General features: G+C 32.3%; 2 protein-coding genes across 2 annotated transcripts; one reads left to right on the plus strand and one right to left on the minus strand.

Annotated features, from left to right (window-relative positions):
* Positions 1-9,291: 9,291 nt before the first annotated feature.
* On the plus strand, positions 9,292-21,952 carry LOC126745519 (SPRY domain-containing SOCS box protein 3). Its single transcript, XM_050453398.1, has 4 exons — positions 9,292-9,489; positions 13,955-14,188; positions 21,061-21,523; positions 21,582-21,952. The coding sequence occupies exons 1-4, from the start codon at positions 9,427-9,429 to the stop codon at positions 21,797-21,799; spliced, it is 978 nt and encodes a 325-aa protein (XP_050309355.1). The 5' UTR covers positions 9,292-9,426; the 3' UTR covers positions 21,800-21,952.
* On the minus strand, positions 14,553-15,914 carry LOC126745494 (uncharacterized). The gene is made up of 2 exons (XM_050453367.1): positions 15,328-15,914; positions 14,553-15,268 (listed from the first exon to the last, which is right to left on the minus strand). Exons 1-2 carry the CDS (start codon positions 15,748-15,750, stop codon positions 14,579-14,581), a joined length of 1,113 nt encoding a protein of 370 aa, XP_050309324.1. The 5' UTR covers positions 15,751-15,914; the 3' UTR covers positions 14,553-14,578.
* Positions 21,953-27,768: the final 5,816 nt, after the last annotated feature.

Below are 27,768 nucleotides of genomic sequence, written 5' to 3' on the forward strand. Positions count from 1 at the left end.
ATTGTATCACAAAAAATGGAGGCATCCTGATATTCATCATCATCATCATCTTCATCACTGCTGTAATTTTCATTGTCTTCGTTGTCATAATCGTCTTTTAAATTATCATCTTCTAATAAATCTGTAATAGAATGAAAAATTTTATGATTTCTCGGCCAAGAATTTTATTAGTATTTAATTTTAAATTGTTACCTTTAATAATAATGTCGGCAACTAATTATGGTAACTGCTCCCCAACAAACCAGACAAATCGTATTTATCGTCATTTATAGTCCAGCCGGAAGTTTGAGGTGATAAGGATGTTGGATGTTTTAAATAAGCATTTCTCCAAAACTTTGTTACATAACGAACTCTATGTAAGTGCTGATATAATCCAGCTTTACATGGTGGTAGGCTTGACGGGTCAAAATTACGAAATTTTTTCTCAAAGTTATCATCTACTTTCTTGGAACGGTAAGTGTTTGAAAACAGTTGGAAGCGAACTTCATTGACGTTCCAAGAATCCCGAGCTGCGTAAATATGACAAGTTAATTTTTCTAAGATCTTAAATGTTTCATCCAACAATTCTTCATCATCTGTTATAATATTTTGAACAGCTGTCTGATACTGTTCTGATTGCTCTAACAGTTTAAAAGGACGAAGTTTACCTTTTCGAAAAGAAGCTGGCGTGTAGTCACATCCAGTGAGATGCATGAAAGCACGGTAGAGCTTTTGATAAAGAATTTCCTAGAATTTCATATATGTGATTGATGCTTATGAATCGTTTATGATTTCCGACACCCAAATTTATCCAGAGTGTTAGTGAAGCATTTAAATGATCCATGTTACCAAGTAGTATTATTAAAATATCAGTGTCTGAGCAGCGTATTACAACTTCGGCATCTACATTTATTGTGCAAATGTGATATATTATTCGTGAATCAGCTTCTTCGTGTTCTTCGCAAGACAATGAATCTTCCATAACTCTAATTACTCTATTACTTTCAACCCGGAACTTTCTGAAATTCATATAAATTATTTTATTTCCAATGATGGGAGCCATGATCGACAAGGGCTTCTTAAAAATTTATATTTTTCAGTTCAGCCACAAAGTTATGTGGTCGAATTTGATTAGGCCCGATTGTAACTTGGTTCATTAATTCATCCCGACGTGTGCGCTCAAAATCTTTGATCGAAGATAATATCGACACGATTAAATTGAAATCGTAGTATCATACTCAGAAATTTTTTCGATAAAGCATTGAAGGTTACAGGTACTTCTTTTATTAGATGTAACATGAAGAAACCATCTAAAATAGATATATGAAAACGCAAAGGTGTCTTATCGACATTATTACCGATTTTCTTTTCAACCAATTTAACTAATTGAGATTTATCAGTTTTACAAATACTCCCATCTGTTTGGCACATTGATGTTGGCACTGGTGTCAGTGGAAATGCTAAAACTTTCTCAACATTAACTTTATGAGTTAAAGATATCCCCAACATTCTCCCAAATAAGTCCCTTTGCATTCTCAACTCCACAACTTTATTTCCAAGGGTTAATTTTCTTTTTTTGGAGCCTCAGCGAAGTTCAATATTTTATTTCTTTTTATTGGTTTGTCAAATCTACTTCCATCTATAGCACATTCATTAATGAACTGCTTTCTTAAGTCGTCACCACTTTCTTCGATGTTCAGGAGGAACTCTGCTATCTGTTCAGCGACCGGCTTTCCACTAGCTATATTGTAAAGATTATCTTTGTTTAAATCTGGATTGAACGGATTACAGTTTATTTCCAAAATATCGATGAAATGGGCAAGTTGTTTTTCAAAAATTTTAATCCGGTTAGGTTGTAAGTCTGCGGTTACGTCTTGCAAGTATCTCAATCCACAAACATCGAGAACATGGGAAATCAAAGCAGTTCTAATGCTGTGGCTTTTTGCCCAGCGTTGACGTGCAGCTATCGAATTAGTAAAATGTGCGATACCGCTGAGAAGTTTAGCTGCGTTTATCCGTTCTTTTAATACCAAAACACCCAGCTTTGAAGTCCTCTTTAAGTCCTGGATGTGTTTCTTCAACATTCTGCAAATTGTCGTAATATTTAACACACCATCGCGCATAGTTCGGCTGATTAACAATAAAAAATAAATTTGTGACTTTAGGAATGATATGTTTGAACATTTCAAAATCAACCATGAGTAAACTCCTCGATAAAATTATGTAATAATGAACTAGTTGGATGTAGGTCATGTAGAACTTTTTTAAGAATTTTTTTTAAATTCAAAATTGGCATTTGGCAGAGCTTAAACAACATCAAAAATGCCTGGCAATAATATATTCGTGTTGCTAAAAGTTCAATAAAAATAATAAAAAAAAAACTTCTTAAAATAATTTGAAAAATTTATATTTTACCTGTACAGGTACGATGCGCATTGATGAACGCAACCACTACTGCCAGCCAGATGGCCCGTATGATGTCCGGGAGAGTGAAAGAGAAAGTTTATCTAAAAACAGGCCTACCTAAAATTCTTGTTTTCCCGACGTTGCTAGCTCTCGTACTACTAGTTATTATACAAAATACAAATAGAAATTAAAATTATAATACTTTAAACATTAGTTTGCGTAACTCTTATTCTACGGTTTTTGAGCTTGCACCATGCTGACATAATTTTAGATATATTGATATTGTCTGTAATATCTTTTTCGCATTTAAGGGCCATCAAAGAGTTAAGCCGTTCGTTTCCCATTTGAGTCCGTACAGCATTATTTACAAATTTTAATGAACTATTGGAACGTTCATTTTTTGAAACTGAAAATCCAGCAGTATAAATAAATTGATATAACTGGAAGGTTAATATTAATGAGTCCTTCCGTTGTACTGCCACTTCCATAATGTCATGCATAGAGCTTACATTTTTTGTCTGCATAACTCAAAAAAAAATTTCGAGCTCGCACTGCAGTGCATAAGGGTCTGGCTTGTTGCAAGGATACATTGCTAAAACTAGATTTATGTGTTCCCTAGAAAGATTTTCATTAGACAATGGCAAAGAAAATAGTTTTATTATATTGGACAAAGGTTTCCTATGACATCATTTAAATTTGTTTGTAAAAATGTGATTAAAACATCCAAAACACATATAAATTCTTTTTTTAAATATCCGTACGTATCAAAAGACGTTGTGTTTTGATTGTTTTCATCCATTTTTTTTGGTATAATTCGCCGCCTATGATGTTTTTTGAAATCATCTTCGGGTGAAATGTTCGCTTTACATGCGAATTGTTTCGCTGCGTCAATCAGGTCACGTAATTCTTTATCATTGTTCCGGATTCTTTGGAGAATATTGGCAATTTTTTTAATTTATTCTACAGCATCTACGACGTTAAGCCTTTCCGATTGAAGCAATTCTGTAACTATTTTCAGTTTGTAAAATATTGTTTTTTAAAAATATTAAACACGAGATAAAATCAAAAGATAGCATACGTTTATAGAGACCATGTGCTTTGCCTTTGGTTTTATTATCAACTTTGACGTTTGAAGATATGTCTTCCAGAGTTTCTAAAATAATTTCGTATGATCTATTTATTGCTTGTAAGCTTTCTGCTCTAGCTGTCCACAGAGTTCTTGAAAGATTTTTTAAAAAAAGGGCGTTATCCACTCCAATTTTGATTTTAATATCTGGCATCTTTTTGCACTAGATGTAAAAAACACATAGATTTCTTCCAATATGTTAAGCATATCTGACACTAGTGGACTTGCCTTGCAAGAGTGTTCAACAGCAGTGTTTACTCTATGTGCTTGGCAGGGTATGTATGGTATATTATGACCTACTAGTTCAGACATTTTCTGCTGGCATCCATTAAATTTACCCGACATCGCTGACGCAAAGTCATAGGACTGGAATGCTAATTTCGAAGTGTCTATTTTTAAATTCTGTAAAATATTTAAAATTTCATTGGCTATGCCAATTCCAGTCTTGTCATCTGCCTCGCTTATCGAAAGAAGTCTTTCCTTTGGAATTCCGTTGATGCCAACCGTTCTTACGGCTACAGAAAGAATGTCTTTATTTGAACAGTCGGGGGTATGATCTGCCATTATGGTGAAAAAATTAGATTTGTTGATCTACTTGACAATTTATGCTCTCACCTCATCACCTAACAGTTGAATAAATTCATTTTGAGATCGGTAACTTGTATACGTAGTATGATAGGAACGAAAATGTTGGTTTTCTAACCATTTCTGCATAATACTGTTATGACGAGCAATAAGGCATACAACCTGATAGAAGGTCTCATCTTCTGATTCATTTCCTCGAAATGCAACAACTTGCCTTGCAAGGGTTCTCGCTACATCAAATAAGATTTTTACTATAATCGTATTATGTGAAAGTATGCGGTTTTCTTCTGTTAAGAGGTTTCTTTTATTTTTATCGATGAGTACATCAATATGTTTAGACTTTACCAAAAAATTACCATAATCATATAAAGCACTTTTGTGAGAAGTGGAGTTGAAATGTTGAGGCAGTTTACCCTCTTTTATAGAACCTGCATGAACTTTTGAACTTTTCATCTTTCCCCAATTTTTCACACCCGTACTGATCCAGGCCAAATCCGATTTCTCCCTTCCTATCCCCGCTGCAAAAAGATAACATACAAAACAATAAGCCGCATCCTTTCACGGTGCTGTATTCTAAAAATGGAAACTGTTTGTACCACTGTGAAATAAACCTATTCTTTCCATCACTAGGGAATTTTGATAAGACTGGTTGATGAGAACCTAATTCTATTAAGTAAGATCTTTGCGAATCAGTTATATTCCATTCTCTTAAACCAGGATCATGCGGAACTATATTATTTTCCTCATTTTTTTCGTCAATTTTTGTGTTTTTTCGATTTGCTTCGGTTATTAAAATGGAATTATTGCATGTTTCTATAACATCCTTACACGCATCTTGTAACATCGTCACTTTTTCTTTGATATTTAATGCAACTAAATATTGATCTACAACATCAGTATTTTCAACACCTTTTGAGACTTCTTTTAGCAGAGGAAACAAATCCAATAGAACTGTAACTTTCCCAAACATTCCGTCCATACATTGTTGTAGCCGCCATTATTTAATACTAAATTATGGTCAGATGCATCATCATCTTCCCTGACATCTGAGACAGAGTTTTTACCAATTGAGTCAGATTCGATGTTTTTATTTTGGGATATGGCTAAAATGAAATTATACCAAATCAAAAATAATAATATTTAAGAAATATTTACTACCGTACCTTCATCAGATCCTTCCGAAATTCTCTCAGGAAGTGACTCAACCAAGGCGCCGACAGTTTTCATTTTCTTTGCAGGGTTATTATACATTCATCATTACCGGAATTTGTCGAATCTTAGTTAAAAATTAAAATATGATTTAATAAAATACAACTGACTTAAAATCAGTAAGATAAATTTTAGTGGATCCCCCCCCTAATGTCCGTCGACGCCAGGGAAATTAGATCTCTCCATAAATGTTAATTTATTAATTTGTCTCTTATCTCAAGGTGAGAGTGTGTCAGCAAGGTGATTGTCAATAATTTCAGTAATTTTATGAATCCAATGACTTGCAGTAGTATCGCTAATTCCAAATTTATTCTTGTTCAATGCTTTTTTAGTAACAATCTGTGGCATAAAATCTTGACATACTAAAACTGCCCATGCAATGGCAACTCTACTTCCTGCGCATCTATTATTAACAGAAGGTTGTGGAAAATTGGGTCGAATTAGATCTATTAGTTTTTAAGAAAGCTTCTTGCTAATATACTAATGAAAACCTGGTATGACTATTATTGGTAAACAATCAATGCAACAAATACGTTTAAAAAAGGATGCTGACACATTAGGCACTTTTTAAATAAAGAAGAAGCTATATCGTTATGTTATCTATAATAGTAATAAGGCCCTTTATCGTACTTTTCATTCAAATAATATTAATCTGTATGGGATTTTAGAGTCTAATCACGCCAGTAACTTTGGTTCAGACTTGGCATCATTATTACATGCACATATTTTCAAATATTTTAAAATTAATATTTCATCGAATAAATTGTCTTTGAATCATCAAATTAATGAGTCTGAACTGATTACTGATCGTGAATTGAATTCTTCTTTTTTATAGACATGTCCACGAAGGTTGAATCTCATTCATGTTCATATTCTACTAGTAAGATTGAAATTAGTTCTTCGAAAAGCTTAAGTATCTTTATTCTTAATATACAATCCCTAAGAAACAAGATGGATGAGCTTCATCTTTTGCTGGACACATGTAATTTTCCTGATATTGTACTTCTGACTGAGCACTGGTTGAGGCCTAGTGAATGTTTTTTAATATCTGATTATGTTCCTATATCAAATTTTTGTCGTCAACAATCTATACATGGAGGAACTATGATCTTGGCTAGGCAAACAATTGAAACGATTTTTTGTAATATTGATAAGTATGATAATCTTCTGTTAGAGAATGTTTTTGAATTCTCTCTTTCTTTTTGTAAGCGTTTTAATTTATATATTCTTTGTGTTTATAGGCCACCTACAGAAGATATTGCTATGTTTTTGGACAAACTTGATTCTCTTTTATCCCAGTTGTCCCTACACTCTAAGGTTATATTGGCTGGTGACTTTAATATCAACTACACAGATGAAAACTTGCCACGTACTTCTCTTTTAAGTATTTTAAATTCTTACGACTTGAAAATGCACGTTCTTTCTCCCACACGAATAACTTCTTCATCTGCAACTACAATTGACTATTTCTGTACAAATTTTGATGACGTTTTATGCACAGTACTCCCATCTGGTATTTCCGACCATGAAGCTATTCTTGCTAAAATGCTTTTCTTTCATCCTGTCGATCTTACCGAAGTAAAAAATGAAATCAAACGCCTAAAAAACCATAAATCATCTGGAGCTGATGGGATATCTTCGAGGTTGTTACTCTTTTTGCCTGATTCAGCCTTAAATGATTTAGTTTCTGCCATAAACAATTCTTTACATATTGGCATTTTTCGTTCATGTTTAAAAGAGGCAGTGGTTATCCCTCTTCATAAGGGTGGAGATTTGGATCAGCCTTGTAATTTCCGTCCCATTTCTATTTTGTCTACCCTCTCTAAGATAGTTGAAAACTTGCAAAAAGCAGAATTTTGTCCTTTTTACATCATAATGGCATTATGTCTGCAAATCAGTTTGGATTTCAAGCCGGTAAAGGGACTCATGATGCTGTTTTTAGCTTTTTGGAGAGCGTCTATGTGTCCTTGAATTCTGAAGAGTCATCGGCGGCAGTGTTTTGTGATCTATCTAAAGCATTTGACTGTGTGGATCATGGAATACTGTTATCTAAGCTCGATAAATATGGTTTTAGGGGCGTAGCGTTGCGATAGCTTGAGTCCTATCTATCAAATCGTACTCAGAAGGTTACAGTGTCTTGGCGTTTGTCTGCTTCTAGATCCCTAAAATGCGGCGTTCCCCAGGGTTCAGTGTTGGGACCACTGTTATTTTTACTGTATGTGGATGACTTGAGTTCATTGAAACTGCAGGGCAAGGTGCTTCAGTTTGCTGATGATACCACCATACTATGGAGCCATAAAAATTCAGATTATATTAAGACTTGTATCCTTGAAGACCTTCAGATTTTATCAGGGTGGTGTGCTTCCAACAGGCTCGTGTTTAATGTAGAAAGACATCTATTATGGGGTTTAAGTGCGATGTTCAGGGTCTGATGTTTGACGAAAATTCCCTCTTAAAGCAGAATAAAGAGTGCTGCAAGTTCCTTGGAATTACCATTGATGGTCGCCTTCGGTTTGAAGATCATATTTTACATTTAGCTGGGAAATTATCTTCTGGATGTTTTGCAGTAAGAATGGCAAAACAAGAGCTGGGAGGGGTGGTTGCACGTTCAGTGTACTTTTCACTTATTGAATCTCATATTCGGTATGGCTTGCCTTTTTGGGGTTTAACCAATAAGGGGCTACTTAACATTGTCTTTGTTATTCAAAAAAAGCAGTTAGATACCTGTTTTCAAGTTAAGAGATTCTTGCAAACCCCTCTTCATTTCTGAAAAAGTGCTAACTCTTTTTTCACTCTTTATCTTAGAAACAGCTGCTCTTATTCACAAAATTCCCAAACTACCCTCTGACACTGGCCATTTGACTCGTCGTGTAAATGATGTTCCCCTACCTATTCCTACGTCTTCCCTTACCAAAAACTCATTAATTTACATGAGTAAAAAACTTACAATCATGTTCCTCTATGTGTTAGACATATATCGGATGTTAAGAAATTTAAAAGATAATTAAAGACGCTTTTATTGGCTAAGGCATATTATAACCTGGATGACTTTTTTAATGATAGGTTTAGTAGTAATTGATTGTTTTATTTAGTTATGTAAAGTTAAGTAAGTAAAGTAAGTGTTAAGTATGTTCAAAAAGTTTTGTCTTCTTGTGTTTAATTTTGTTCATTGTTTTGTCAATTTTTGAAATTGTATTTTTGTTTTGTTTTTTTAGCTTGTAGGATGCTTGTACACAAGATTATTCTTACGTAATATAGCACATTTTCGTTCTTTCTTTCTTTCTTTCGTCTGGTGCATACGATATACCCAAGCGTGTCGTCGACAAATCGTTAAAAACTAGGCAATCCGCGAGACACTCACGATTGAAAATTTTATTTAGAATCGGTAATATCGAGTAATCGTGTGTCGAATCGTACTTTTAGAATCCCAGTAAAGGCAACACCACCGAAATAAAGAATCTTAAAAAAAAATTTTAAAAAAAATTAATCTTACTTTCGGTGGTGTTGGTAAAGGGCCACGGGCCTTATATCGATTAAATAACAGGGAGCGCGGACTATAATGACGTATGCTGCGTTCTCGACTTTGGCCATTGCATATCGATCGGACGCTAGTTTCACACACATTAGATAGAAACATAACCTCATATATGTATAAATACCAATTATTATTAATTTATACATATATGCATAACCTAAATTTTACGTGGACCTTTATGTGCAGTGTCGCCAACTAAATTTACAAAACATAATAACTAAAACATCTGTAAGACTTAAAAAAATTATATAGTAAATTAAAAACTATATTAGTTTTACAGTCTATAACTAGGCTTTATTTTATATTATGGCTAAATTGTGTTTTGCTTAACTAAACTGACTTGCTCTAAATAAGTGTTTTGCTTAACTTCTCCCTATTTGCTACATTGATTATATGAAATGTCATTATTGTTAATGCATTGCCAAATGCCAACAGTATCAAATCAGCAAAAAAATCAAAACAAATTTTATTATTACAGATAAGAACTTTTCAAAATTTGTCCTTTAAATACGTCTTCATTCTTTTTGTTTTTCTAATAAATAGAAGTTATACGCTTTACCACGTGCCAATCAGAAAATTCAGTATAATGTTCTATTTTTCCAATGATTTAATTAAAAACCCCTATTGTAGTGATACATGTTTGAAACAGGTAATAATAATTCATACACATTATAAACTAGCATTAGTGTGCAACCATTTAAAACAATTCTATCTACTTATATTGAACTTAAATCCTCTACACTGACACAATAGAATATTCTATTATGTTAGTTCTGTTATAGTACTTCTACAAAATATCAATAAAAATAATTTTCTTACCATAAAAATGATACTGCCGTGCTAAGACAAGAGGTCGTAAGTAATAAATTTTAAATTCGAATATATTTGCCTTTTTTCAATGACAATTTGAATCCTTAATGAATTACATTAAATTCATAATTTTTTTAACTCAGTGGAATATTAAAATTCCCCTGATTTGAGATATAAATCGTTTGATATCTTATATGGTACCTTGGTGGAGATATTTGAAAATTTGAAAGTTACGACATTTTGAGTTAAGTTAAGTAAATTAATTTAAGTAAATATTCAGATTTTTTAAATTGATATTGACCTATCTTTTTGTCAGTTGTGACTTTTTGACTTTGGATTGTTGCGATACGACATATTATCTTAGTGATATATAATTATAGGTAAATATTATGTGAAGTTACGACATACTGTCTTGATAATGATAATGTAAAACCTAATATATATAATATATATATGTGGGATTAGTAAAACTTAATAGTGCAGCTAATGAGAATAAGTTTGCACGCGATAGACTTTATACTAGAGCTAATTTCCGCAAATTCTCCTTGCTTTGCAATGTGTCAAGTTGGAATAATGTATTGACTACTGTTAACCCACTGCATAGCTTTCATCAAATAGTATTAAACAATTTTAACACTGCTTTTCCTGTTGCCAATATTAAGAAACGAAATAGAAAACCTTGGTATACTAAGGATTTACGAGTATCTGGGAAAAATATGCGCTCTCTTTTTTACATTAGGAAATACTCTTAAAATATTTTCTGCTTTACCTCTTGTTGCTTTGCAAGTCTTGGCCGAGTCAATTAACTTTTCATTTATGTCTGGAGTTTTACCAGAGTGCTTAAAAAGAGCAATGATTGTTCCTCTTTACAAGGGTGGCGATCGCGACTGTCCTTCTAACTTTAGACCTATAGCGTTATTGCCTACTTTAGCCAAGATAGTGGAACGGCTCGTTAAGGTGAGGATGGTTTCATTTTTAAATAGGTTTGGCCTATTGAGTCTTCAGCAGTTTGGCTTTCGTGAGTCTGTGAGCACAAATGATGCTATCTTTAGCTTTCTAGAGCACCTGTACAACCGACTGAATGTTGGTGAAGCTGCAGCAGCGGTATTCTGTGACTTGTCCAAAGCATTTGACTGCATGAGTCACAGAGTGCTGCTGATGAAACTGGAGCTCTATGGTTTCAGAGGAACTGCCCTTGAGTGGTTTCGTTCCTACTTATCAAATCGTGTCCAGGCTGTCAAATTTAATGGTGGTATCTCTAAGGAACTTAATATAAATGTGGGTGTTCCGCAAGGATCAGTACTTGGTCCTTTACTTTTTCTCATTTATGTGAACGATTTGCCACAACTGCAGGTAACTGGCAAATTTACATTGTTTGCCGATGATACCACCATCCTCTGGCACGACTCTGATGTTTCTCAAATGGAGGCCAATATACGTGCAGATTTGTTAAAAATAAACGACTGGTGTGATGCAAATTTTTTGACATTTAATGTTTCCAAAACAAATATCCTTAATTTTAAATGTAATACAAATGATATATGTTTGAATAATGAAGCCATCAGCATGCCACCGTTCAGTAAGTTTTTGGGTCTTTCCATAGACAAGTTCCTTAAATTTGAAGACCATATTGTCAATGTATGTAGAAAAGTCTCATCAGGCTGCTACGCCCTAAGGGTTATTGCCACCAGTCTTAATTTCTCCATTGCCAGATCTGCATACTTCGCGATTATCGAGTCGCACCTTTGATATGGAATTTGCTTTTGGGGTTCATGTTCAAATTCACTTTTTAGTTCAGTGTTTGTACTCCAGAAAAGGGCCATTAGATATCTATGTGGGGCCAAGCCTCGTGACTTATGTCGCCCGTTTTTGTAAGTCATAATATTTTAACCCTGTGTTGTATCTTTATTTTGGAAACAGTTTGCTTAGTTTTTAGAAAATATAAACAGGAACTCCACTTAGGAAGCCACTATAATACGCGACAAAATTATTTGTTGAGGCTACCCATTCCTCATTTTGAACTTGTCTGTAGCTCTATCATATATGGAGGTAGAAAGCTGTTTAATAAACTTCCACTAGAAATAAGACAACTTAAGACTGAAAAAAGCCTACGTATAAGGATGAAAATATTTCTTGCTAGTAAAGCGTACTATAGTTTAAGTGAATTTTTTAATGATTAGCATTTAAGTATTTTTCAAAGTTTTATATAATTTTATTTTATTTTAAATTAGTTTTTCGTTTTTATTCATTTAATGTACAGTCTATTGGCTTTGTCTACAACTTCTATGTTTATATTGACAATAAAGCATTTTTGAGTTTGAGTTTGAGTTAATAAAAACTATTATAAAATATTAATGATCAACAATATGCAATTACAGCTATTGTTAACATGGTTAAAGATAATAGGAAAAATGTAATTTTTCAGTGGGACATAAAATATCACAATATAAACTAATAGAAACATTTATTAGTTTGTCTTTATTAATATGACGTCAATCAAAAATAAATATATAAATCCATAACATTAAAATTAAGCTTATAATAATAAACAGTTTAGTCATCCAACTGCCTGATTTTCAGGCAAACTTTGCCAAAACAGAAGTCGGCCCTTTGAAATACCCATTGCTGTTAGTTTCTGAATAAGATTTTGTTTTCTAGCTTTTCTTTAACTTTTTCTAGCTAATGATACCTCTAGGAATAGTTTTTCTTTCTGGCTCAGGAACACCTTCTTTTAGTGCTTTGGCAGTAAGAAAGTCCAGTTCAATTAAAGCACTCTCGAAGTTTGTTTTATACAATAATGTCCTACACCCTCTGACTAAAGTTACTTCACAAATATTAGAAAGGTAGGGTTTTGGTTCAGTTTTATTTAGTTTGAATCGGGAAGAAAAGTCTCTTACGCTCAGAAAATTATGGAGGTTCATTTCTAGGCAGCTATTTCGGCCACTGTTCGACAATAAATTGTACACAATTCTTATATTCTTCAAAGTCTAAAACCTTTCCTTTTTGTTTTAATGATTTCTCCACCTGATGGTGGAAGGCATCAGCACTCATGAAGGTGTGCTCTGATTGCATATATTTTAGTTAAATTTGCTTTACAGATGTTTGCTCAGAATTTATAAAATAGTTAAGAAATGAGTATAGAGTTCAGTTTTAAAATTTTTCAAATTATTTTTTAATAAGCTAAATTAATATGTCTTAAGTGACACATAGTAAATTTTGTTTTTGGATACATTAAATATGACATTTTGATTTAGTATTTTCTCAATGTTTGGCAGATATGACAAAATTGTTATACTGTTTTGGGCATTTCTACTTAACATACGACTGATAATTTGTCGTTAACTAGGAAAAGTAATAAGAAATACAAAACATTTTAAAGAAATAAAATCAATAATAATTCTGTACAACTCACTGGTCAGACCGATCTTGGAGTATGCCTCAGTTATCTGGGCACCTAAAGCAATGGTGCATATTAATATGATTGAAAGGGTCCAAAAAAGATTTTTAAGATACCTGTACTTAAGAACACATAATGCATATCCTTATATGATCTCCTATAATAGTATGCTAATTGAATTTAAAATGGTACGATTGAGTGTTAGGCGTAATATGAATGATGTCTTATTTATTTACTACATAACTAACAACTTAACATATAAGAACTGTTCTATAATTAATCATCTATCATTTGCTGTTCCTAAAATCAATTTGAGAATAAGAAATAACAATCTTTTCCAGTGTTCACCCTCAAGTTGTTCGCCATTTAATAGAATGATGCAAGAATGTAATAATTATATACAAAAATATGATATAGATCTCTTTAATATTAGTATTCGCCAAATTAAGACTGATTTTGTATCCTTATCTGATTAATCATTTACTTGTTAATCTGTTCTTTTTGTTTTTGATTTTTAAATGTAAGTAGGTGTATTTTATTAAATGTTATTAGTTTTAGTGTAGGTTTAGTGTCATCATTATTATTGGTTTTCCTTTTTCTTTCTGCAAGCCAGTAAGCACTCCCACATATAATTAAATTTCAAATGTGTTTGTAAGAGTATAAATAAATAAATAAATTTATGGCTTAGTATACTGATGAGTATAATCATACCGGTCCCAAATATGCAAAAATCTTAAAATCCGAAATTTTGTCACTTACGACCTCTTGTCTTAGCACGGCAGGATACATAAAATAAGTAACTGTCTTTGTGGCCAAAAAGCTTCATGTCTAAGATAGATATATATTTTCCTTCAAATCTGATTTATTTGTCTATTACCTGAATATACTCTAACCATTTTTTTCCCAGATTTCTGAAGGAAAAATACAATGCAAATGTGGCGAGGACAAACCAGTATTTGACTGGACATGGCATGAACCAAGATCTGCAACTATACAAGTATCAAACCATGGTAGAGATGTTCTCTTTAACCCTGTTTACAGCTGTGGTACAGCAGCAGTTAGAGGTACCACGCCATTTAAACAAAACCATCACTATTATTGGGAAATCAAAATTTTGAGCAAACTGTATGGAACGGATTGTGTAGGTATAATGTTTTTCATTAATACTCGTAATAATAATAGATATACAAGATATATATTTATTTACTCTACTCACAAACACCAGAAATACTATTAATTATATATTATTGTATAAAATATATACATAGAAAATATTTTTTCCGAAAATCGATAAGAAATAATAACATTTTTGACAACATATTTGAAAGAAAAAGTCAATATTTCCTCCAACTTGATTGTTGCTTGGCAATCGAAAATAACAGTAAGGAAATATTCATTTCTGTACTGTAAGGAAATGTTATTTCCATACAGTAAACTTTAGAACATAAATGCGAACAGGTTTTTTCCTAAACAATTTTATTTTTAAAACTTTCACAACAACAAACAAGGTTAACATTATATTTTAAAATTATTACTTATTATTTGTTATATTTACTGTTATTTGACAATTAGTACAAGTATTGAAAACTGGAAGAACTTGGGAACTAATAGCATTATTTTGTTGAATATTTTCCAAACTAATAATTTTATTTGTATGACAATAACTAATATTGGACGTTACTGCAGTATTAGAAATATTAGATTTACTTTCTTGATTTTTTTCTGCTGTGAAAATTTTATTTGCCACTTCTTCCTTATTAGTAAGAGACTCTTCTATATATCCTTCAGCGACGTTTGTTGATTTCCATCCACCCAGTCTCTTTAAACTAGTAATATCTCCACCAGAATCAACAAGCATTGTGGCAGAAGACCGAGGAAAACAGTGGCCGGTATATTCTTTCGAGTTTGGCAAATTCAAATAACTGGCCACTATTTTAGGCATGTTTCTAAATTGGTGAATTCCTACTACTTGTCTACAACCTTTTTCATTTTGGTACTTAAAAAAAAACCGAGTGGTATTCATGTCTCTTGGTCTTAAAGAGACATACTTGCGGTATAGATTTAAGTACATTTCGTTTACTATAAATGATCTTGATGTATTGGTTTTTGAATCCGGTATGGTAACTAAAAGTTTAGATAGTAGGTCTTGTATATCTTGTACAGTCATTTTAACCAGCTCGTCCATTCTGCAAGCTCCGGAAATTCCAAATATTACAGCTACCTACAACAATAAATAAGCATGTAAAGAATCCAAATATAAACTGAAGTTTTGTAAGTTACCTTAATCATTAAATATTCCTTATCTGGAGCTTCCTGAATAAATTTCTTTATTTCTTCTTTAGTTAAAATCTTGGATTTTTTTGGCTTATAGGCATGTGCTTGCCGTTTCAGGAATGCCCGAAGTTTTGAATATTTAGATATATCCACATCATGTCTAATTGCAAGGGTTGCCTTCAGCATTGAATAATTGGCCCATAAAGTTGAAGATTTCATCTTGGAACCAAGCTCCAAGAAGTATGCCATTACAACATTTTCCGAGAAAGAAGTTACATTTTTATTCGTACGGTAGTCCATGAAGCGGTTGTATGCATAGTTATACTTATTTCTAGATTTTACTGGTAACAATTCCAATGATGCAGCATTCACTGCCTCCGTGAGTTCTGGGGGGGTTCCAGAAATGGAACAGTCATCATCACTCATCATTTTACACGTTACTTTGGCTTTTTAAAACGTTAAAAATCAATACTTTGGAAAGACGCCACAAATAAACTTTTCACTCGTCAAGTTTGACAATTTCAAATTATGTACTTCGTTTCCGTAGTTACGAAACAATGTTTCATTGATTTGAAATTTTTAACATGATTAATAATAATTTACCGTAATTTTAATGATTCCCGATTTTCGGAAAAATAGTATGTAGACCTCGTACGAAAAGCCACATTCCCGGACTCCGTATTGCCAGTCTCGGCTTGAGCCTCGACTGGCAATTTTTACGATCGCCCGGGAATGTTAAGCTTTTCCTACTAGGTATACAATATACTATTGTACATAAGTGACTCAAAAAGATAAACCATTATGTTCCTGTCTCTATGCTTCACAGCTGGAATTTGGAACTTTGCTTTTAATCTTGTACCCCCCGATCTCCCTACCTGCCATCAGATTCAAAGAAAGAAAATTTGATTTCATTGCTCCATAGAGCAGAATTCCATTTTTGCATTCAATGCCAATAGAGATGACCTCTGGCGAACTTCTTTCAGGTCTTCTTATTTTTCTTTGATAGAAGTGGCTTTTTAACAGCAACTTTCCCAAAAAGACCTCCATCATGTAGACAGCTTTTTATGGTTCTACTTGTCACATTAACACCAAATTGCTTCAGTTGTGAGATCCTTAAAATAGTTTTATTTATTCGAGAAGTAGTTTTACGACGTCTTTCCGACTTCCACCATTCTAAATAAATTCTACTCATTTTAAGTAAATCCACAATTTTTACAGATCACATGCAAAATAAAGGTGTTTTGCATGAGAAATTAATTTTTTATACAAATATTTGCACTGAAGAACTAAGACTGAATACTTTAAACACAGAATAAAAATGGTTCCCATTTTGTCCAACCAGAAAGTCCTTATCGCCAAGAAAACATAAACCCAATACCTTGTTAAATAATTCAATCAATCAATCAATATAGGTATGCTTTATTGTCATAAAAGTAAATTTGTTGACAAAGCTGTAAAAAAGAAAAACATATACACAAACATGTAAAAAGGTTATTTAGCATGCTATGGTCCATCATCCTAAAGGCATTCTGCTTCCATGAATATGGTTTACCTATACCCTATACCGGTAAAACCAACAACATCCCCATTCTTCAGAAATACTCCTCCAAGACTCTGAACAAAACATACAAAGCTAATATAATGTCAAGAGTATCAATATGTATAACAGAAACAGTTATTATTCACTCCCGAAATATACAATTTTATTAAATGTAAAACTGTAAAAAAAAATGAATCACAGAAATAAATTAGGCGAAATGATGGTGTAAAAAATATAAAAAATATACCTAAAGTCCTGCAAGAAAAAGGTAAAAATGACTAAAATCTATCTGACAAAAATTCAGTTATTTCATAATAGCCCTTTGCAAATAAGAGTTTTTTAACACGTTTTCTAATTAGTTGCGTTCACATTTCTAAATTTCTTATGAACGAGGCAAACAGATTCCAATATAAATAAGGCAGGAAGGGTTAGGATTTTATGAGTGATAAATAGCTGTTTGCAAGACTCTCTCATACTCGCATTACACAGACGTCGGATCGCTCTCTTTTGCAAAACAAAAACACTATTAAATAAGTAATGTGTGCATGCAACCTCTCCTGCGACGACTTTAAGAGCAAGATAGCAAATTAAGCACAAGAATTTATATGTCAGTGGTGTCTGTAATTTACTGAAAATTAAAAGGTTCTAGAAAAATAAATCAGTATTAAATAATAGAAGTATTATTAAGAGTTTTCATACATTTTTCCACCACTGCATGTGCATCTGTTTGAATATTTGATTACAGATCCGATTTCTGCACATGAACTGATTTTACAACAAATAGCGAACGTCTAGACAAATACACGAGGTTATGAAAACATTAGAAGTGCGCATGTGCTTGAAACCAATGGCGTCCTTTTAAGGGACCTTTAAGGAACTTGTCCTTTTAAGGGACTCTACGCACTAATGGGTTAACAGTTTTCTGTGGTACATGTACACTATGAAAAATTCTAAAAACAACACAGACATATTACAACACCTTAGGAGTGCCATCATTTGTCTCTTCTGTGCAACAAGGAGCCAACAATTTTTCTTATTCTTGGAATTTTCATGCTCAATATCATTAATAATAAGTGTTTGTTAGGTTTCTTGTTGACAGCTGTTTGAAATTAAAGTCATTCGCACTTTTAGAAGCTAATGAGTCTTATAAATCCCTGGTCTATGTGCAATAAATTTTCAGGCATCAGGTACTTCATTGAAACATCTGACTATGACATTGTTGCATTGTCAGAAACCTGGTTAAATTGTTATTTATTATCAAATATATATTTGATTAATGGTTTTGATTTTTTCCGGAAAGACAGAGATGGTAGAGGAGGTGGACTTGCATTATATGTTAAATTTAAGCTCAAGTCAACACTGATTGATACTCTCAATTTTAATAATGGAATTGACCAACTTTGAATATGTTTTAAATATAATAAACAATTACTAACAGTAATAGGGGTTGTTTACAGACCACCTTCTGTGCCATACTCTGCTCTCAATTGCCTATATGATTTTTTGCTGCGGTTATTTGTAATTGTAATGTTTTGGTATGTACTGGAGATTTTAATGTTAACGTTTTATATGACAAATCTGTAGAATTTAAGTTTTCTAATGATATTTTAGAAAGTTAACTAAGCTAATTCAGGAACCAACCAGAATAACACCCAACAATGAAACTTTAATTGATCTCATAATTTTAAATAACATAAAATGTCAAAAGTTATGGTGTTGTGCCATGTGATCCAGTTTCAACAGATCATGAAGCAGTATTTTGTATATTAAAATGTGATAAATTGAAAATAAGTAACAATTTTGTGATAAAAGGTAGAGATCTAAGACTGGTATATTCTGAGGAGTTTAGGGCAAGTTTACAACAGGTAGATTGGCATAACCTATACTATTCTAATGATATATAAATATAAAAATTCAAATATTCAATGAAAATATCCTGTCCCTGTTTGATGTTTATTGTCCGTTAAAACCACTAAAACAAAGAGGGTCTAAACCATTGTGGTTAACATATAATTTTAAAAAAATGAGAGTTAAAACATAAAGCTTTTAAAAAATATCTTTATCTAAATACTGATGGTAGTAGAAAGTATTACATCGATCTTAAGAATTGTGTAAATGTGGCAATAATTGCAGAAAAAAAGGCATATTATTCTCATGAAATTAAGTGTCAAGGACCACATAAAACTAAGGACTTTTGGAAAAAAAAATCAATCTCTAATTGAAAAGTCTATAACAATGCACCTGCAGAAATTCCTTCTAATCTAACAGAGCCAACACTTGTTAATAATCATTTTCTGGATAGTGTGCGTCAATTACAGATTGATCCAGATAATTTGGATACATTTCTTAATTCCTCATCGATGGGGAGCCATATCATTTTAAACTAGTCTCTGAAAATGAAGTTTATAAAACCATAAAGAGTATTAGAAGTAATGCTATTGGGGCAGATGAGATCTCTATAAAAATGTTAAAATCTTGCATTCCTATTTGCCTAAAACCTCTAGTGAACATTATTAATAATTCTTTATCTTCTGGGTGTGTCCCTGACATCTGGAAAAAAGCCCTTGTTACTCCAGTACCTAAAGCGAACAATCCAACCAATATTAATGAACTAAGACCAATTAGTATTTTGCCAACTTTATCTAAACTAATTGAAAAAATTGTAAAAGTTCAATTGCTGGATTATTTATTAAGCAGAAACATTATCCCAAAATTTCAGTCTGGCTTTAGACCAAATTATAGCTGTACGACAGCTCTTCTAAAAGTAACAACAGATATTGCTCTATCTCTGGATAATGCACAATGTTGTCCCTCTGTCTTGATAGATATGACAAAAGCCTTTGATACTCTCAATATAGAACTTTTAATGGCAAAACAATATTCAGGCAAATGGGTGGCTTAAAAGCTACCTTCAAAACAGGCTGACTAATGATGAGGGTGTGGTAACTTCTGGGTGTAGAAATGTAACACAGGGAGTCCCGCAAGGGTCGGTGTTGGGACCACTTCTCTTTATAATATTTGTGGCTGACTTAATTCATCAAATAATTTACTGCAGGCATTACAAGTATGCAGATGATTTGCAAATTTATCTGCCATCATTGGTTGGTTGCCTGCCTGAAGCTTTGGATTTAATTAATGCTGACTTACAGAGGACCTCTGATCGGGCTAACAAAAACTCACTTTTTATAAATTCTGGTAAAACACAGGCAATCCTGTTCTCAAGAATTGAAAGTACCTTGAATAATGGAGCACCAAGTAAATTAAATATTAAGGGTGTTGAATTGGAATGGGTAGATCAAGTAAAAAACCTGGGCCTTTGCCCTTTGTATAGATAATCGGATGTCATTTAATGCGCATGTAAATAAGATCTGTCAACAGTCATATTATAAATTAAAGTCATTATATGAATTTAAGGATATTTTGCCTGCTGGTACAAAAAAAATCCTTACAGAGAGTTTAAGGCTTAGTATTGCTGGATACTTAAATATTGTATATGGTCCTTTTTTAACTGAACAACATAAATATAAAATCCAGAAAATTCAAAATTCCTGTATAAGATTTACTATAAATTTGCCTCGGAGGGTTCATGTGAGTGAGCATATAAGCAGGTCTATAGTCTTAATATGGCCCAAAGAAGATTTTTGGGTATAAGCTGCACTGTACACATATTACTTAATTTTCCTGAACCAGAATATCTGTCAGAATTCCTTATTCAAAGGGGAGATACACATAACGTAAATATTCGCTATAAAAGCACACTGGCAATCCCCCAGCATAAGATTGAATTTCTGAAAAGTTCTTTCATATATATTTTTGCCTGTATTTACAATTGCCTACCTACCTGCAGAAATTAAAGATTTTGATTCTGGTATGGTTCTCTGAATCATTTTTGTTCAAATTTTTATTTTTAAGAAAATTGTACTGTCCTTTTATTATTTATTGTGGTGGTTATTAAAATACGCCTAACGGTACTTTCCACCTTTGTATGTATAGAATAGATGTAATTTATTTGTTGCATACAATAAAGATTATTTTATTTCTTATTGGATCCGCTGAAAAATATGGAGGAAAACTATTATAAATTTTTCTTAGACATACTTTATCCTGTATATATAATATAAATTAAAATATAATAACATTTTGATTTATATCATTAAAATTTTCTTTTGTAACAAGAAATTGTCTTTTGTCTTTTATAGATGATTGGAGTGGGCACATCAAACGTAGATCTTAAAAAGGCTCAATTCAGATTTTGTAGTATATTGGGTATGGATAATGACTCTTGGGGCTATTCATACCAAGGCAGAATCTACCATGGTCAGTTACAAAGAATGTACGGCCGTGAATTTAATATTGGCAGCCTTATTGGGGTTTATTTAGATATGTGCAATGGAACATTGGAGTTCTATTTGAACAGAACACCATTAGGTATAGCATTTAAGGATCTGAAAGGCAAAGAGCTGTATCCAATGGTGTCATCTACTGCCGCCCAATCGGCTATGCGCCTTACATGTTGCATGTCTAGACAGCAATCTTTACAAATAATATCACTTAAAAGGATTTTGGAAAATCAATGTTTGTATGAGGAATATAAAACTATACCGTCATTGAAAGTGATATACGAAAGACAAGTCTTTTGGATGAAACCACAGATTACTAAATGTAAGGTCTTGCCTTTTATTATTCTTATTATAATCCGGTGATTCGTTATGATTATTAGGTGACGAAAAGAAACGACTGGCAGAACTAGAAGAAGAGGTGGCAGAAGGTTGCATAGGCAAGACTAAAAAAGTTCGAAAAATCCGTAAACTTTCTTTGTTGGAAGATATGGACAATCAAGATGACAAAGCTGAAGATTCGGATATAGACGTCTATGACTTTAGTCATATTTTTCCTAATATTTGTGAAAAAGCTCCTAGTCAAGATCCTCCATCCTGACCTGCAGTTATTTTATGAATTACTTTACAATATGTGATGTTAATTTAGGTTATTTATAAAATGGTCGAAAACTAATGTGTATAACGTAGTCTTCATAAATTTAATTCTTCTTGTAAATTATTTGTTAAAATAAATAAATCCACTTTAAATATTTTCTTTTTATGTTTTTCTATATTGATTTTATTTTTTTTTAGAACATTAGAGCATTGAATCACGAACTTATCAATATACCTGTACTGCCAATTCTTCAATGAAAATTAAATGACCACTACTAGGGGGTCGCCATTTTGCGTGATTTTGTCTTATCGATGTTGGTCACTCTGACAAATTTTAGTTGTGCCGACTGTAGGGAAACAAAACAATTCAAGTTTTTGAAATGTTATGTTTACAAAAATACAAAATAGAAAGTTACATATATGTAGGTAAGAATTTAAGATAGTTGCGTTAGAATTGTGATTTTTCTGGTACTTCTTTAAGAATTTCGTTAAAATTTATGAAAAAAAGTAATCTTCACCTAAAATCAGACAAAGTTTCAATCAACTTGGAATAGATGCATGCAATTTCAAATATTTGTTTTATCATTCTGATAATCTTGAATCTTATAAATCCTAATACCATGAAAATCATGTTGTTCATTTAAATTTTTGCTTGTATTTACTCAACAAATTCAGTTAAAAATACTTATTTTCTTTCTATTTTTACTATTACGAGTTTTACTTTCCTTCCATGTACAGTGTTTCCACATTAATAGGTACAACCATCTATAAGAATCAAAATATAGATGATTTTATAAGGGTTTGTAATTATTAAAGGTTTATATAGTAAAAATATATTATTCTTATTATATAGCTTCGTAATTTGTCAGCTGTCACTATACTACATTCATCGAGCAGCGGCCAAGCACCCAAACAAGACCGTTCGCGTGATCAGCGGCGTCAAAACACGTGCTCCACTTGCTATTGGTCAGATGGCCCATGTGATATCCGGGCCGTTTGATGTCGCTTTTTTACAGAGTCGGGTTGCATTTCCCAGTTTATTTTGATAGCATCAGGTGTTTATTGATTGTTATTGAAGGCGTTTTTAGTTAATTTGTTATTTTGTGATCGTTGTTGTTTTATTATGTTTGATGTCGTTGGTTGTTATTGTTAAATTTAGTTGTTGGTGTTAAATAATTAACAATAATAAAATGTCGAGTACGGATACCGCAGACGAAGTATCTGGAAATATTAATTTAAGCCCTCCAAAAAAGAGAGTAAAAAAAGGGCATTTTGATAAAGCAACAATAGAATTAATTTTGAACACATACAAAATGGAAATATTGGAACATCCTACAATGGCTTTAGGCACAGATTTAACTAGCTACGCGTAGCTAGCAAAGCTAGTTAAATCTGTGTCATAATACATTTTCAATGTCCGAATTCCGAATACTCCGTTTCTGTTACACTCATCGAATCGCACTTCGCGTCGCAGTCGGCCAGTCCCGCCAGTCGTGTCGTGCTATTGCTATTCCATTTCCCAAATTTTTAGCTATATATTTGTGTTCTGTGATTCCAACGACATCTTGTGACACAAAATCATCTTCTAGAGCATCCATTTGCGAAGAAGTGAATGCTGAAATTGCAGAATAGAAAAAACATCCTCTTCTTGAAAGAAAAGCGAATCCTATTTCTTGGTGGCAACAAAAACGAAAAGTTCTACCATTATTATATAATCAAGCTCTTATATATTTATCTGCACCAGTTGGCAGTGTTGCAAGTGAACAAATGTTTCCAGAAGCTGGAACCGTAAAATAGGCGAAAAGCAATTGGCTGAATCCAGAAACAACCGAGACACTAATATTTTTACATGATAATTTGCCTAAACTCCCTAAACCACAGCTTAAATAATTACATGTCTTCCTTATGCTGTGCCTAAACTACATTATTCATATGAAATGCCTCTATTTTATATTATATCTACCATAATTTCTTAAGATTAAGTTGTTTGAATTATACTTTAAATTTAAAAATAAAATGTTTTAAACTGCTATGGTTGTTTTTTTACACATCGGCCGATATGTTTATATCGAGCGGTATATATCGGTATCGGTCGATAACTAATCAGAATTTAATTATTTTTTTGTTAAAGATTATAAGATAATTAATGTTTAAGGTAAAATTAAATAAATAAATTCTTATTGATAGAGCTGAAAATCTAGAAAGGAACAAGTGACTTACTTGTTATAAGTCAGACCTAATTTAGAGAAGGGAATCATTATTTTTGGAAAGAGTTTTAAGCTGAACATACTAATATTACCTATTGGATTAACTGAAAAATATTATCCAAAGATGACTGAAGGTTATTCGATAAGTTTTCAGTTTTGCAAGTCATCATCAACCATCGTTTTATGTACTAAACACTGCAAACATCTACATAATATGTTTATTTATGCAAAAGAAATGGAGGAGAATAAGTCAATCTTACCATGATTAATTCATCAATTTTTCTGTTGTATAACTTTTAATCTTAATAGTTTGTAGGGATCATCTGGATCTATCTTATTTTTTCTAGCCCATTTAAGCCCAAATGTTAAATGATTAAAAGCACAAATTAGAAGTTGTTCTTAAATATAAAGGGAAATTATTAAGAGTCTTTTGAGTTTTTATTATACAAATAAAATATATTTTACACATAGATGTTTACAAGATAATATGTGTGAAGTGAGTATATTATCAAAAACATCTTATTTTACTAAGAAGATACAAATATATATCATGTATACACATTGCTTTGATAATATCTTTAAATTTACATTGAGAATCTTATATTTTGATATAAAATACTTCAGTCTTTACAAATTTAATAACAATCTTTATTTCACTAAGATCTACATAATGGCCTCACATTTTACAAAAGAAAACAAATAGTAAATTAATAATAACAGAATATACAATTACAGATATAGAGATATTTATGAAAATATATATATGTTAAAACCCACTAATAAAAGTATAAAGTCCATTGATAAAGTCCCACCAACTTGATGGACGGACAATATATTTATTAAATTATTAATTATTTAATAATTAATAATTTAATAAACTGGGTTGCAACTGCACAAGATAAAAGGACTTAAGAGACTTATGGAGGTGGCCTATATTCAACAATGGACGTGTTTGGTTGGATGATGAAGACCCATTAATATAGTACATGGCTTTCTAATTTTATATGGTCTTCAAGGTTTTGAAGAAGATAAGAGTCAAATATGTATTCTGCATAAAAAAGGTTATAAAACACTAAATATATCCATCTAATGAGAATTTATATTTCTAAATTTAACTAATGAGTCATTGAATAAAATGCTTCATCAACATGTGTTTTATCCAATATTTTCATCGAACCCTCTGCCCCTGTACTACTACAAATTGAGTATAATTATGCTTTAAATGTAATCATGTTTACCCCCTATTCAATAAAAATATATTTTGATTGTTTTCCCCATAACCTCTGGTGCAGTCCTAGAAAACCCTTATATTCTTCATTACAAATCATAAGAATTGATAATTTTGGCATAGCCTTTGCCCCATGACAAGAGTACCTATAACAAGTTTGTACTATTTTATGTTTCTTTAATGTCCACAGCACCAAATAGAGTACATAGTTGGCAACATTCCACGATTAAAGTTGGTCCTGAACATATTAACCTACTCGAGTATCAGGAAGCTTACATCAATGTTCATAGACTTTTTAATGAATTTTCATGGTTTTTTTATGCAAGAGTGATAGATCTTTTTCTCTGTCCAATGTGTGTATTCATACACAGGACCCTGGCAATAAAAACATGAAGAAATAGGCTTGTGCTTGATACTCTCCTCCTTAAAGTGAATACTCAATGCCCTAGATGTGGGTGCGAAGTATAAATTGCACTGGTTACAGTGGAAATAGTGTTGCCTTTGGTATTCCAGTGCTTCCTCCTCATTTTCTGGATTAAAACGCGGATGAACCGAGTCATATTCACAGTGAGATTCTCGCTTTATTAATTCTTCGGTGACTTCTTTGGACATTGAACAATTATTAGATACTGTAAATAAGTTTATTTTGTTTCTTTTTAGTATCACAATTTAAGTTCATGTTTGTTGTTATTAAAGTTGTCATTATTAAGTGACAGCTGTCAAAAGTATTGATATTGAAATCATTACTTTTAAGCTGGATTTACAAATTATACGTCAATATTAGCTACGTAGCGGAATCAAAGTAGCGCATTGGACCAATATATTATGTACAGATACAACGAGACAAGATTTTGTCTCATTATATTAATAGAGTATAACTTATTAGTAGAATTATAACTTCAACTATAAAAATTAAATTAGATAATACATTAATTACTTTTTCTGAGAGTATAAAAGTTTTAGGTCTCACGTTAGATGCCTCTCTTAGATTCAGAGAGCATGTTAGTACTATTCTTCAAAAGAGCTATTTGCGTTTGCGTATGCTTTATGCTAATAAGTCAATATTAAACTTCAAGACTAGGAAAAAACTTGCCGAAACTTTTGTTATGTCAATTATACAATATTGTCTGATAGTTTTCTTTCCGTGCTTGGACCAGCAGACACACTATCGGTTACAACGTGTACAAAATACCTGCTGTAGACTTATCTTTGACCTAGGAAAGTTTGATCATGTGTCCCAAGACATGTATGATTTGGGGTGGTTAAAAATACCTTATATCTATATAAGTTTTTGTACTGCACCTTAGTATATCGCCTTTATAAGTCCAAAGCTCCGATATATTTATTTGAGAAACTTATACCTAGAAATCATGTACATGCTCGAATTATTAGGCAAAACACTCTGACTATGCCCCATCACTCAATGGCTCTCTTTGAACGATCAGTCACTTACAACGCAGTCAAATTTGTGAACGTCTTTAGGCCTGATTTTAGCAATGGCCTGTATGTTTTTAAAAAACATTTCAAGAACCTGTTTCTACAGGAATCATTTAGGTAAATCAAAAGATTTTCTTATTTCTGTTAAATGAATATTGTTTTATTTTCTACTGATTTATATTTGTTTATTTTGTTTTTTTTTTGTGTAATTTAAGAAGGTTAAGAGTTTAAGAGTAGCTTTTAGCTAATCTTCGCCTTTGAAGGCAAAACTATGTAAAACTATGTATTTGCTAAATAAAGGCGCTTTATTATTATTATTATTATTATTATTATAATAAGCAATAATTTCCTTGTAATAAGTGGTACTACTAAAATGTTATATTAAGGATTCATAAATAGGCACATCGGAAAAGTCTAAGGATATTTTTATAAAATAATAAAATTATAAAAATAAAATTTTTTTGGTTATCAATTTAACTTTCCGGAGCTCGCGTGCGGACTCTCACTCCGCAACTATTTTATTTTGTCGTTAATTTCGACAATCGACAACCCGCAGCGCTGTAATATTATATATAATATATAAGTATCTTTCTATCCCGGGTTCTCCTCCTACAGTCAGTGCTCATTTGTGCGTTGGTGTGTGCGTTTATTGCCAAATTATAGCCACTGCGGACTGTGAGTCCGCGCGCGAGCGTTCAATTTAAATATTTTTATGCGTTTTTTTTTGTTAAACTTGTTGTGCAATGGTGAGTGTTAGCTTTTATTATTAAAATTTAAGATAGATTACTATTATTTGTACACTTTTATAGATGGCGTGCTCCTGGAGTGGAGAGGAGGCTCGTTTGCAAAAGCTCATCCAAGAATGTTTGGAAGAAGATGATGAGAAGCCAAAGAGTGATTTTGAGAACCAAAAAGATGATGGAGAAGAAGACAATTTAGAAAGGCAAGATTTGGATAGTGATATCGAACAAGAAACTTCGGAGGCGGAAGCCACTGATGAAGTCGCTAGGGGAAATTACCCTGTGTTTATTGGCAAAGATGGAACTGAGTGGGCCAAACATATGACGAAAAGAAATGTGAAAACCAGGGCGGAAAACTTGA

This window comes from Anthonomus grandis, chromosome 1 (assembly GCF_022605725.1).
Source record: "Anthonomus grandis grandis chromosome 1, icAntGran1.3, whole genome shotgun sequence".
Classification (NCBI taxonomy): Eukaryota; Metazoa; Arthropoda; class Insecta; order Coleoptera; family Curculionidae; genus Anthonomus; species Anthonomus grandis.

Coding starts and splice junctions, on each gene's coding strand:
- LOC126745494 (XM_050453367.1), bottom strand. CDS start 15,750: ATGATGAGTGATGATGACTGTTCCATTTCTGGAACCCCCCCAGAACTC. Junction 15,269..15,327: donor AGGAATATTTAATGATTAAG/GTAACTTACAAA, acceptor TTATTGTTGTAG/GTAGCTGTAATATTTGGAAT.
- LOC126745519 (XM_050453398.1), top strand. CDS start 9,427: ATGTTCTATTTTTCCAATGATTTAATTAAAAACCCCTATTGTAGTGAT. Junction 9,490..13,954: donor GTGATACATGTTTGAAACAG/GTAATAATAATT, acceptor TTTTTTTCCCAG/ATTTCTGAAGGAAAAATACA. Junction 14,189..21,060: donor AACTGTATGGAACGGATTGT/GTAGGTATAATG, acceptor TGTCTTTTATAG/ATGATTGGAGTGGGCACATC.